General features: G+C 28.3%; 1 protein-coding gene across 2 annotated transcripts in view; it reads left to right on the forward strand.

The window, feature by feature from the left end:
- Window positions 1-2,989: 2,989 nt before the first annotated feature.
- LOC107455179 (tRNA (guanine(10)-N(2))-methyltransferase homolog) overlaps window positions 2,990-13,550 on the forward strand; it is a 28,193-nt gene continuing 17,632 nt past the window's right edge. Inside the window, exons 1-5 of one of the 2 annotated variants that reach the window (XM_043050039.2) lie at window positions 2,990-3,168; window positions 5,851-5,948; window positions 8,576-8,644; window positions 12,634-12,704; window positions 12,857-12,938. In XM_043050039.2, the coding sequence (XP_042905973.1) occupies window positions 5,874-5,948; window positions 8,576-8,644; window positions 12,634-12,704; window positions 12,857-12,938 (297 nt within the window). In that variant the 5' untranslated portion in view covers window positions 2,990-3,168; window positions 5,851-5,873. Of the gene's footprint in view, window positions 3,255-5,850; window positions 5,949-8,575; window positions 8,645-12,633; window positions 12,705-12,856; window positions 12,939-13,550 lie in introns of both variants that reach the window. The other variant, XM_043050040.2, reaches the window with a different exon arrangement.

The raw sequence follows: 13,550 nt of genomic DNA on the forward strand, positions 1-13,550 counted from the left end.
TGTGGAATGAAATGCGTAGTAATTTTTTCCCCCGGAGAACAAGAGAAATGGTTACAATTAACACTAATTATTATGTTACACGTAATTTTTACCAACAAAAATATTTTTTATTCTCACTTATTACTAGAGCCCGGAAGTTCAGGCAAAATGCCATAAATGCCCTTTTCTGCCTTTTTTAAACGTTTTCTTCTGAAAATGCCTTTNACATAACAAGCGGAGCACTTCGCCGCACTCAAACAGTTGATATCATTACATCCTTTTATTTCTTTTCTTTAATAACATACTGCATTCTACGAATCCCATGATAGAATTTTTGGCACATGAGAAGCTGTATTTTAGCATTCGTTAGTAATTTTCAAAAATCAAGACTAGAAAACTAAACTCAGCGGCGCGACAGCCCATAGAGGGCCATGACCTACTGTGCCCATCTCAGTTTTCTTGACCTCTGGGGTGCAGAAGCAGATGTTCCGGTTAGGTGGTCAGCCGAACGCGAAACTATCAGTGTTTAGTTCCCAAGTATGCTTGGTACTCATATATCGACCCACTGAAGGGATGAAAGGCTGAGTCAACCCAGGGCTAAAGAGAATAGAAGGGCTGGTTCACTCCTTTGAAGTATCTCTCGCCGCGCCGATCCTCTGACGTCACTTTGGCGCAAAGCTCGCACTTTTACTTCAAGAACGGAGCGTTTGGCCTTACTAGCTCTAACTAATATTGGATCATTTCTTTTTGCGAGATATTCTAAGACATTTGTTATTTTCTATAATGACTTTCCTCAGTTTTTGCAGTGAATTTACAANTAATAATAATCGTTTTTATTAGAATAATAATCGTTATACAATAATAACGATTTTATTTATAATGATATCGTTTTTATTTATAATAATATCGTTTTTATTTATAATAATAATCGTTTTCATTTCTAATTTTTATAATAATAATCGGCAATAAATATCGTTTTTGAATAAGCTACATTTTTTGTAATTTTATTCAAAAATAAGTAAGTTTTATTAATCAGTTAGATAGTTCACTCTTGTCGGTCAGAACTGTATTCTTTATTTCAAAATGATTTAAAAAACACTATTTATAAGTAGATTTTAATGGTTTAAAGAAGTTTAGTTAATTGTGCAAAAATGGTTACAGAAGCTTATTTTAAAGTTAAAACACGCAAAACAAATTTTCTTTGAATATTCCCAAATTATTTTTCTAGTCAAAAGCAGGAAGTAAATTTTAAACAGTCACATTTCTCTCTGGTTTAATACATTCAAAATTCCATCAAAATTAGGTGTTTTCACTGAATTTAAGATAGAATTCTTGTTCATTTTTTTTTTGCATTTCCTTCATTGTTTGTCTTTTTTTAAATGTTGTAGGAAAAAAATTAATTAATTTGCCTGAATATAAATGAACACAATTACAAGGGGGAATAATTGACTTTCAATTTTTTTCTGATGTAATTCAGAATATTCGAGACAATTAACTCGAAATAAGAAAAAACACATATCTCGTATTAAAGTCATTATCAATTTACCGCCGATATAAACTTTAACGTTTGTTTCGTTCTCTCTACTTTTATTAATAAAAAAAATATATATTGGACATCCATTTAATAAAAATGAATGTTTCTTTTTATCTTTTAGGTTAAGAGCGATCGTAGCTTCAGCTCTAAGAGCGGAGTGAACTAGCCCTTGTATTCTCTTTAGCCCTGGAGTCAACCTAGCCCAGCACGAGGATCGAACCAGGGACCTGTGGCGCTACCGCTCAGCCACCGGGCGTCTTATATAAGACTAGATCAACAATTAATATCTTGCTTCACTAAAAAATGTGCCAAATTAGACCTCTGAAATAATTCAAATAAACTTGAAGAATAATTTTAATTATTTTAAAGAGTTATAAAATTATGTACATCTTAATAATTACTTAAAGTTATTTACAATTTTCAAATGAAAAGTCTCAAAATATCCTTTTTTTTTTTTACAGAAAATTAATTATATACTATTTCAAACTAATAAAAATTTTCAGAAAATGGAAGCTAATAAATATTTCAAAAAATGCCTAAATAAAAACTATTTTAAATTTATTTGGTCTAAAATACTGCAAGATATTAATTTTATTTATAAAAGTTTCAACAAGCGTCTGCAAATATTTATTTACATTATTACTCACCTTTTGTTTAAATGGAACAAAACTAAAATATATAATAACTTAAGATAAATGGAAAAAAATCTTTTGAATAGTATGTCTAACTCATTCTTAAGAATTACATAATAAATTTCAGAATTACGGTATTAAAATCCAAAAATATATATTACCTAACATTTAAAATGAAAATTATAAGTTCTAAAATAAGTATAAATGTCATTTATATTGTAAATTAAACCATTGAATGGTTTTGGAAGGACACAATTTACATGTTATTAAAACATCGATATTTTAAATTAAAATAAAGCTAAAATATTTTATTTCCTTGACTATATTCAAAAAATAATAAATTAAGCACAAAAAAGCAAGCCTAATTTTTCAAAAAAATATATGTAAAAAAATAATTACTTTACAAAATCAATCAGAATTAGGAAATAAAAACCATAAGAAACAGAAATAGTACAATTGTTGATTAGGTTGGATTATAGTAAAAAGAAGAGACTATAAAAAATTAATTAATGAGTTGTATGACCGTTGAGATCGTTTAATAAATAAATAAATTAGTGGATGTTGGATGTTCCTTTAATAAGCGTAGTATGATGGAATAAATGGAAGATGACATGTTTTTCTGTTCTTGAAAATAATTTTATTTCAGGTAAACATTATACAATGCATTTTTTAATATACAGGTTTCGTAGTTATCCTGATATTCCAGATTTCCCTGATTAAAAATATTTTGTTCTGATTTTTAGAGATTTTAAACCAATAAAAAAAGGTAACCTTTTCAGCGTTGCCAAAAAATAAAGTATTATACGCTTCTTTTTTTACTTTCCTATTTTCTACAAATTTCAATACGTGCGGATTAATTTAAGCAAGTAATAGTCTTAGCAGAAATGGGTAGTTGCGAGTGTTTTTCAAAATAATAAGTGAAAACAAACATCGTTAACATGGATAAATTGTTAAAGAAGATTCGTGTCTAATTAATCTTTGTTCCTTTTTTAAAAAAGCTGAACTGATCATATGTTATTGAAGGTATGACTGTTTTATCTCGTACTTGTCGCGTATTATATGAAGTTGTATTTTTTCTACGATTATTTTTTAATTAATAGAATTACTTTGTAAGTTTTTATTTTGTTTTTTATTAAGTTATTATATTTTTTGTGTAAGTTGTTGCAGCTGCTATTAATATTGAAGACATAATTGATGATTTTTTTTCTACTAAAGATAAACAAGACTATCTTCTAAAATTAATAACTTACATAACAAAATGAATAAAACAGAAACAATCAAGTTCATAATGAATGACTCTTAATTTTTATTGATTTCGAAAACAAATATATAAATTAGTATCTACATTTTAGTAAAAATTTGCCAACAGCATAAGTTATGTGCAGCTACTAACTTGAATGGTCGTTTAGAAAATGTTTCTCCGTTGTATCAATATTTATATAATGTAATATTATGTAATAATGTGTAATGTAATATGTTTTAATGTAATTTTGCTTAATAAGGTTACAATATTAAATGGAATAATTAAAAATAAAATGTTTTAGTCATAATGAAAGCTCAATTATTTAAGCATTTTTATATTATGGATCGGATCTATTTTCTTGAATGTTGTGCTTTAATCATGAATTTAGGATCTTTCTGTAAAAATCTCAATTGATCCTACAAGTTGGAATCTATGATTATAATTTCCAGTCTCTCATTATTAGAGCTATACGAGGAATCCCACTCGTTCAGCAAAGAATATCTAGATTTAGAAGAATCTAGGATTGTAATATAATTTGATTTTAGTTGAAGAAGTTGTAGAAAGTTGCTTTTGCACTATATTTGTTTAATATTTGAGGAATATCTACTGTAAAAGTCTCTTACTCTCTTTTTAAAATTTTGTAAATTTTAAATATAAAGAAATATTTATTTAGATGCAATTCCACCATTTAAATGTGTTGTATTTTCAAATTTTAAAAGTAATCCAATTAAAAAATTTTGAGCTGTCCTAATAATTTTCGTGAATATAACTCTTGGGTGAGGATTTTACTTGCTCCAATTTTTTAAATATAGAAACATTAGACTGGCTGTTGCAAATGACACAAACTGTGTTGATTTCATAGAATTAAAACTGTTGAATTCATTTAGGTGAGTTGCATGCTTTTAAAGACTGCAAATACAATATTTGTAAATGGTTGAGAATTGCTTGTGAGTTCTTTGCTCGATAAGTATGGATTTAAAACCAATGTATTATTTATTTTGAAATACAATCATTTGATATTATACTTTATAATTAGAATTTTTATTTAAGGTGTTTGATATAAATAAAAGAAATTTAAATATTAGCATATTTTTAATTCATAATTTGTGAGACTAATGATTATCTACAACAAAAGAACGAGTTTTCACTACAGTGCGAGAACCTTGCAAATTTTTTTCTTTTCTCGCATTAAAAAATAATTAACGCGAGAAGTTCTCGCACTCTATTGATCAATTTCAAAATTTCAAATCTCGTGAATTTTGGAAAAAAATTTCGTCTTCTGCCATTTTAAATAAAATCCATTTCACTTTTCTTCCTTGATCTTTCATTATTTTCAACATTGGTCCTTATTATCTAGCTTTCCTATTTACCAATATTGTTCAGAACCAGTGCGAACAGCGGAACCCCCCCCCGAACCCCTTTCAAAACACATTTCTCTGCAACCACATGTTCACCGTGGGTAAGGTTTCTTCATGTAAGACGTTTAAATTTTTTGTGCATGAATGTAAGATGGACAAATACCTTGTTAAGGCACATTTTCTACTCCATAAGGAACAAATGAAAATGAAACAAATGTCGATAGAAACGGTCAAAACGAAACAAATACGGATATTCTTTAGATAAATAAAAAATCAGTTGAGAAAAAAAATTAGTCCTTTATAATAAGTTATTTAAAACATTGACAATTTACTGCAATTTGTAAAAGTTGAAGGCTGTGAAAACTATGCTGGAAGACCTACCATGAAGTATGAGCATGGAAATAACTTCATTATTCTATAGCAGAAATAATTGAAAAGCCTATGCTGGCAGATGTAGAGGATAGGAAAGTGTGTGCACAATGCTACAAATTTACTTAGTAATTTCGAATAGTTCAGCATCTGTTGCTAGGGCATTTAGCACCTAAAACCGTATTTAGACAAAATATCGTAACAGATTGACTGATAAGCATTCGAGCAGCCTAATGAGAATAGCTGATGAAAAAGTAGATATAGAACTTTTTCCATATGATAATGCAGCAAAAATATTCAATGCTTTAGAAGATGTTAAAAATGTATTATACTTAAAGAAATATTTTTTTTCAAGTCTATTCGTGTTTTTTTAATTTTTAGAAATCTCACTTAACTTTTTGAAATCTCACCCTGTTTTTGAGAAAGGGTGAGAAATTCTCTTCCAATTTTTTTTCGTAAAGGAAACACTGTCTAGGGTCTAAATATGCTGCATTTTTTAATAGTATATGTGTTGCATATGTTAATAATATAAGAGAGATTTAGAAAGAACCTGTTGTTAATTAGCCATTTTTTAAAATTATTCTTTGTTTATTGTGCCAATAGCCGCTGCTTTTGAGGAATTACGATGTATAATATTTGAGAAAGTTTTTTGTTTATATTTCATATGAATTTTTAATACAATTATTTATTAAAATTATCGTGTTATTATTTTCTCTTTTTTAATTTTTATACTAGATTGATTAAAGATCTACTTAGGTATGTCCAAGGTTCTAAACTTTGGGAGAAGCTTCCTTCTATGGTATGCCCACGATTTGGAGAATTTTAGATTAGCGGTATGTATTGAAATTTGTTTTATGCTTGCATATTATCTTGTAAGTTAAGCTTAGTTTTTAAATATTTTGTTAGTTATGCTTAGTTTCTAATGCTGAAATTCTTCTTTTGATATATGTTATTATGAAAACTAGTATTCTAGAAAAAAGGGTTTTGAGAATTATATTGTTTCAGCATAAACTAAATTTCTTTCAAGTATTTAATTAAATTATAATTTATTTAACTTAAATCTTAAGTGTTTCTTTTTTTCTTCTTCTCATTTTCATAGTTGAGATTAGTATTGTCACAAAGTTTTCCTTTTTATTTCTATAATTCTTGTTATCATTGAAGAAAGAAAAATGCATATATCAGTAATTGGAATTTCATATTTAAACAATGAAGAAACCGAAGTGTTATAATTTGACAAATCACTATTGAAGAAGGCAGATTTAAAATCGATTTGATTGCCGAATAAAATGTAAAGGTGTTTCTATTGATTATACCTTTTACTCTCTCTTTCACCTATATGCAACTGAAACACGCTTCTTAGATTCGTTTTCTTCGAACCCGTTCGATCTCTATTCGATGATGACCGGTTCCCTAATTCAACTGTAACATTAGGTCACTATCGAAGTTAAATGGTTGTCTGATGAGGAAATTAATCTCTTTCAGCAGGTCACTTGAGCTATATTCTTTTTCCGCCAATGAGAAAAATTCACGCACGTTTTCTCAATTTTGAGTAGGAAGAAAATTTGTAACTCTTGACTTTCAAATTAGCGTCTGATCAATAAGTTTAAAACTTGTTTGTCTGTAATCTTACTGTATTATACTTACTTACATCTACAATATTACTTAAATGTTTTTAATGTTTCAAAGTATTAATAACATTATTTGAAAAAATATTTTTTTAAAAATAGAATTGAATAGTTAGTTTGAATTAGAATAATTAAAGAATTTATAATAATTTAACAATTTTGGATACAATGAGGATGAGTTTTCTTTAAGATTCTTTTTATTAAACGTTTTAAGCTACTATGAATACATATATCAGCGTATTATTTACATAAAATTGTCACAGAGTGTTTGTAACATTCAACCACGTTTTTATCATCTTACGCCCATGATTTCTCTCTACTGCCATTAAATGGAGAATATTTTGTTCATGATTCATCAAAAATAGTTCTGTTGAACTTTGCCTTTGAAGTCAAGCTATCATGCTGGTCATGTGACAATAAATGTCCATAACGTTACAGTTGAATCAGGTAACAGACATTTTTTTCGAATAAATCGAACGGAAACCAGTAGTTTGATTGAATTTGTTGCATAAGGGTCACAATCTCCTTGATTTGATGCACTTAACCTCGCCTTTCTTATTTGTGAATTGTTAAGTTTTAATGTTTTTTTTTCTGACATAAATGTTAATTTGTGATTCCGAGGGGTCATTCAAAGTAATGTAAACACCTAAGAAGGGAGAGGGGATTTAAATTTTACTCATTTTTGCTGACAATGGAAGAGGGGCACCAAAATTTTCTTATTTTCAAAGTTTTTTTAAAATGCAAAAAAAAAAAAAAAATTCTCTTTAAAGAAGTTAAGTTTGTGGAAAGAAAAGTTGGGAAAAAAATCCTTCCAATGTTTCAGGGGTCAATAGTTCTTACCACAAAAAGAAATCAAAAGATTCTTAACATTCCAAGTATTGAGCCCCTAGGTAAACTTTTACAGGAATTTCCCCGCCATACGGTATTTTCCAAATCAATGCAATGAAAATAATTTAATCTATTTATTATTTTATTATTCTTTTTGCAGGAAACACTGCATCTAAAAGTTAAGAAAAAAAAAATTCTAGCATTAACACTTGGAACGTTAAAGTATATTTTGCATAATCAAAAACAATTAAAACTTTGCTTAAAACATATCGTATAATATTGATGCACTTAATTGTTATCTTGAAATAAAACATTTAACAATTGTTTACGACGATTTAAGAGTAGACTAAATTTGAACGATTATTTTTAGTTGATATCCAAATTTTTTATTATTGGACGCTCACTATAGAGCATCCTCAACGAAAAAGGAACAAACACTAACACAAAAGGAACAAAAAAGAACAAACATTAAGAAGTGCTCGCCAAATTGGCGAGCTATTATACATGGCGACACAGCACATTTAGATACATGACATTTAACAATAATATATTAAAAGAATACAAATGTGTTTGTCAGATGTTACTGTAAATTTAGTGATATGACCGAAGGTAATACATGAGGTAGGTATACAAATTAAAGCTAATTCAAAACAAATTTAAAGTTAGGAGTAACAATAGAAGCAATTTAATCATTTTACTTCCTGCTGATAGTGAACAGAATATTAGGTGTAATCATACTAAGCGTCACAAGCAAAAGGTTAATTTAGTTGATCCTCAGATCAACTAAAAATAAAGACTCTAATCTTGTTGCATTGAGTCAACATATCACATTAATTTTAAAAAAGGGAAAAGAAAAACTAGTTTTTAAAATAAAACAGAAAAAGTGTCATTTTTGATTTACAGAGGAATTCATGTGAACTTATGTGTAGCTGTTTATGTCATATGCAGCTGTCATGTGAAGTTCTTCTCTATGCAGTTATTATTTTTATTTAATATTTTTATTCTAGGAATTGTATGCTATAATGAAAAGCTTCAACATCAAACATGAATGGATAGAAGAACCTTCTATTAATGATGTAAGTTTTATATATAGTTTTATTTTTAATTAACCATGCATGTAGATACTAAAATACTAACTGAACACTAATATTGAAACGTCATGAGCGAATAAATTCACAAATTGAAATTTATTTTTCTGATTTGTGCAATTATATATGTTTTTTTCTTTTAAAGCTTTCTTAATGCTTAGTTTGTAGCAATATTTTATTAAAAATATTGTAATTTTAACTTTATTTTGTATAATTTCATTGTCAATTACCTAATTTCTTTTTTAATTATATCATTTAAATATTTATTTTTCATTTATAGGCAGTTTTATCATAAATATAAAGTAATGAAATATTTGTATTGAAGTAGTAGAAATTTATTAGTTATAGTTTCTTATGTTAAGGCTTAAAGGATATAAGGCTTACGAGATTTTATATTTTGAACCTTTGTTCTTGAGTAACTTATTTGACATTGTAAACAAAATCAATTAATTTTCTGCAAATAATTTAATCAAAATATACTTGTGTGGTGACTTGATTTGTTCTGTTGTTACAAAATGTTGGTGCCTTTTCCCGTCTTTTTAATCAGCAAGTATTGGCACATTCTCATGATCACTTACGCATAAATATAAAAATACAGTAGGGAACTGATTATCCGGAACGATCGGGACCATCGCTATTCCGGATGACTGATTTTTCCGTTTTTCTGAATCGCTACAAAAAACCATTTTTTTTATTGTTAAACCGAACTAAAAAAAGAACAAATATTTGGAAATAATCTTAAAAAGAAGAAAAAACGATGAAGTAATACACTAACACTAATGATTATTTCCAAAATGATGGTAAAGTAAACATCTTTCAAAAAAGAACGCAAAATCCTGAAATCTCATGAGGATAAACACATTTTTTAAAAAAAAGTGCCGGGAGAATGTATCGAATTTGGTTCGGGTGTTTTGGTTTTCCGGTTTTCTGATTTCCGGATAACAGGTTCTGTACTGTACTTAATCAAACCATTTCAGAAGGAAAGAGTAAACAATGAAGATGAATTTTATACTTAATAATTAACAAATTCCTTAAAAATTCATTATGTAGACATGTCACAGTATTATACCTAGTTTTAATTAAGTACTCAGGGATGAGATTCTTCCGCGGATTCGCGGATTTCCGCTTTTTCTCAGATTTTTCAATTTTTCCGCTAATTTCCGCTGAAATTTTTTTTTGCACTAGTTAAAATATTTTATGAGGAATTTAATTCTCCGCGGAGCGAAATTATTGAAGTCCTCATTCCTCCCTCTGAAGTTTCTCTAAAAATCATTTCCTTGGGATAAAACTGGTTGACCTTCATACAGGAATGAGATTTTTTTCGCTTTTATCTCTCGAATTTCAGCCTTTTTATCAAAAACTCAGATTCTTTAAAAGTTTCCTTTTTTTAAATTTTTTTTTTATTTATAAATATCCCGTTTTTTTTTTTTAAATTCAGTCGTTGAAGTCAAATAATTAATATTTACTTGCGGTTTTCAAAGAAAAACAGAAAATTCAAACTACGTCCTAGCTGCTAACCCTTCCGCATGTTTACTTATATTAGCTATTTTCTCCAATTTCACGCACAGAAAATAAGATTTTCCGTATTTTTTATCCGTCGGCGAGATAGCTCGTATTTTCGTAATTTAGACGTTGCTGCTTCTTGTATTCTGGAGTGAAAGCAAACAAAAAAGTGAAAAAAAAAATAGAGGTGGATTTGCGGTGAAAATATTTATTTGCTCTTTCAATTTTTTTTTAATTTTTTTTATTTTTTTTAATGGCGGGCACTTGGAGCTATTGTCCATTGGCCACAGAAAGTGCCAGAACTGCTAATTCTCTTTTCGTTACCCAGTGGGCACCTGTGGCAAAGCCACGGCGGTGGAACAGCGTCGCCCAGGTCACACTACCACAACCCGTTTATAGGGCGGGTCACATTCACACACAAAGGAGAAAGGACATAGAACACAGATAGAGGGAAAGAAACATCCATGCCTTGCCCGGGATTCGAACCCAGAACCTTTCTGATGCAAGGACAGTTCCCTGCCCCCTACACAGACTGGTCGGCTGCTCTTTCAATTAATCTTATTGATTAATTGAAAGAGCATCTTAAATTTTTATTTATTGTGTAAACAAAAAACAATTCAAACAAGCCTTTTAGAAATCCCAAGTCCAGACTCTGCAAATATCTCGATTTTTATTCACGCGATTTTAATATCAATCATCGATTTTCGTATTTACCTGATTTAAAAGTTGCGCATTGCAATTCTTATTTACGCTTTTTAAATATCGTACATTATGACTCGTATTTACGAGATTTAAAAATCTAATATCGTGTTTTGTATTTTTGCATTTTTAAAATCGCGATTTTATTATCAAACATCGATTTTCGTATTTACCTGATTTAAAAGTTGAACGTTGCGATTCTTATTCAGGCCATTTAAATATTGTACATTGCGATTCTTATTTACGAGATTTAAAAAACCAATATCGCGATTTGTATTTACGAGCTTTTAAAACCCTATGTAGCTACGCGAGCTTAAAATCCAATGTCGTGATTCGTTTTTGCGGTTGTAATATCGCGCGATTTTAAAATTATGCATCTTGATCTAAAAATTACGCATCATGATTTGTATTTTCGCATTTTTTAAATTCGATGTAGAGTTTCATATTCACGTGATTTAAAAGCCTCATATCGGGATTTATAATCACATGGATTACAAGTTTAAACAAAAATTTGACAAAAAAAGTGCGATTTATATATATATATTCTTGGATTTCCTCTTTTTTACTTTCTGACTACTCTCATCCCTGAGTACTTGATTAAACAAATTTTTTGTAGCCTTTACACAAATACTTGATCTGGCCTAATTCAGATTTCAAGACTTTAAGCCTGAAATAAGTTTTGCTTCAGATTTTTATTTCAAATGACATTTTTAGTCTATTTGTTGATGAAATGTACAAGTTTAAAAAAAGTATTATATACAACAGGGGGCGCTGTTGCAACAAAAATTGCATAGGAATCCATGCCTGGAAATGTCGTCTGTGACTAGGGGTGTTCCTCTATTATGACCTGTTTTAAAGCACATGAAAAAACACTTCATGATAAGGAAGTGCCACTAGTGGTGTCTGGCGTCATTTCTCCAACTGCCATTTATACAACCCCCTGCTATGTATAACATTTTTAAACTTGTACTTAACTAAAAGTGTTAGTTTGAAAAAAAAAAAACTTTATCTTGGCAATTGTAGAATTGAAATCAGTGATAAAGTATCTAAGATGCGTTAAATAAAACAAGTAAGCAAAAAAAAATATTTTGTGTTATTATTTTGTGTTTAGCAAGCAAATGTGTGTCTAGATATATCCAGGAAAAAAAATTGCAAACGGTCCTATTTTAATAATTAAAAATCTGTAACTTATGTAGGTCTTGTAATACATTTTCATCTTAGCATTGCATGATTTATTAATTGCATGTTTAATTTTTGGACAACATTTTTTTTTATAAACAATTTGAAATCTTTAAAACTATTGTGTTATTTACATAGAGCTTCTAAAAGTGGTAGATTATATTGCCATGCTTCTAAACAATGTTAAAAAAAAGGCAACTTTTTCATTTGCCAAATTTAAATGAATCAACAAATAAATACCAAGAAATTATCTTGGTGATAGTTATGCCTACCAAGGATCTTATGTGATCATTTTTGAGTAAAGTTATTTTTCCAATATTTTTTTTCTTAAGAGTTTGCAAAAATGCTACTTAAATAAAGTTAACTAAATTTTATCTTTAATTTCTACTTCAAATTTTCATTCTAAATGGTTGGCCAACATTGCTTTAATTTTACTTTTTGAAAAAATATTGCTAATTATTTGTAAATAAAAATTTTCTTGTAATATTTTTTTTACCTCATGAGAGATTTAAAAAAAAATAAAATTTGTTTTCAGATCATTATTGTTTTAAACATGTTTTCAAAATTGTTGATTTTTTTTTCATTTTTATTTGTAGCCTTTTTTGTTGGTAAATTTTTCATCAAAAGAAGATGTATTGAAAATTATGTCCAGAACTGTTTTAATTAGGTAATTATGTATTACATTTTAGAAAACTGTTAATATGTCACTGTGGTTTGCATTAAAGTATATAAAATGGAGAAATATTATTTATGTATGAATTTATTTGCTTGATTTTATATTTACTTATTTATTTATCTATTTTTTTCAATTCATTATAGGTCAGCTTATGAATTGTGGGCAAAAAGTAAAACATTGAATGAATTGCACACTAATTTAAAATCAATTCCAAAGTCTTTCATTGTAAGTTCAAACAAATTATAAAAATTTTAATGAATGTAGTCTCAATCATTCTTAAAGTTCAGTGACATCTGGTTTTGTGAAATATTGTTCATTATGGTTTTACAGTCGAATCCCATTGTAGTTAACTCTGTCCAAACTCAACAATAAATCCCCTATAAACGGTAGTTCACTATATTCAATTTCTTTGAAAAATTATATTTTTGGAACATGGCAATAATAATGTTGAAAATAGTGATTATGGTAGTACATAATTTGTTCATAAATTATTAACTGATTAAATAACAAATCAAATATTAAAAATATTAATTAACATTTCATCTTTTAACGTTCTGTGTAAGAAAGTAATATTTTTCAATTCACTACAATTCATTTTAAGTTGAGTTTACTGATTTTTATAGCAATTAGTGAAAAGTCTAGTATTTTCTAGTCCTCATTTTTTCCAGTAAAAAGAAGAAAAAAAAATTCAGGACCTTTAACGCAAATTTCACTTCCAATATAACAGTTGCTTAAATTTCTTACCCCTTTTCAGCAGCAGAACGATTGAGCAAGAAAAGGGTTGTGCTATTTAGCAATTTATTTCCTTAGTTTAAAAGTGAAGAGCTGGAAAAAGTA

Source organism: Parasteatoda tepidariorum, chromosome 6 (assembly GCF_043381705.1).
Source record: "Parasteatoda tepidariorum isolate YZ-2023 chromosome 6, CAS_Ptep_4.0, whole genome shotgun sequence".
Lineage (NCBI taxonomy): Eukaryota > Metazoa > Arthropoda > Arachnida > Araneae > Theridiidae > Parasteatoda > Parasteatoda tepidariorum.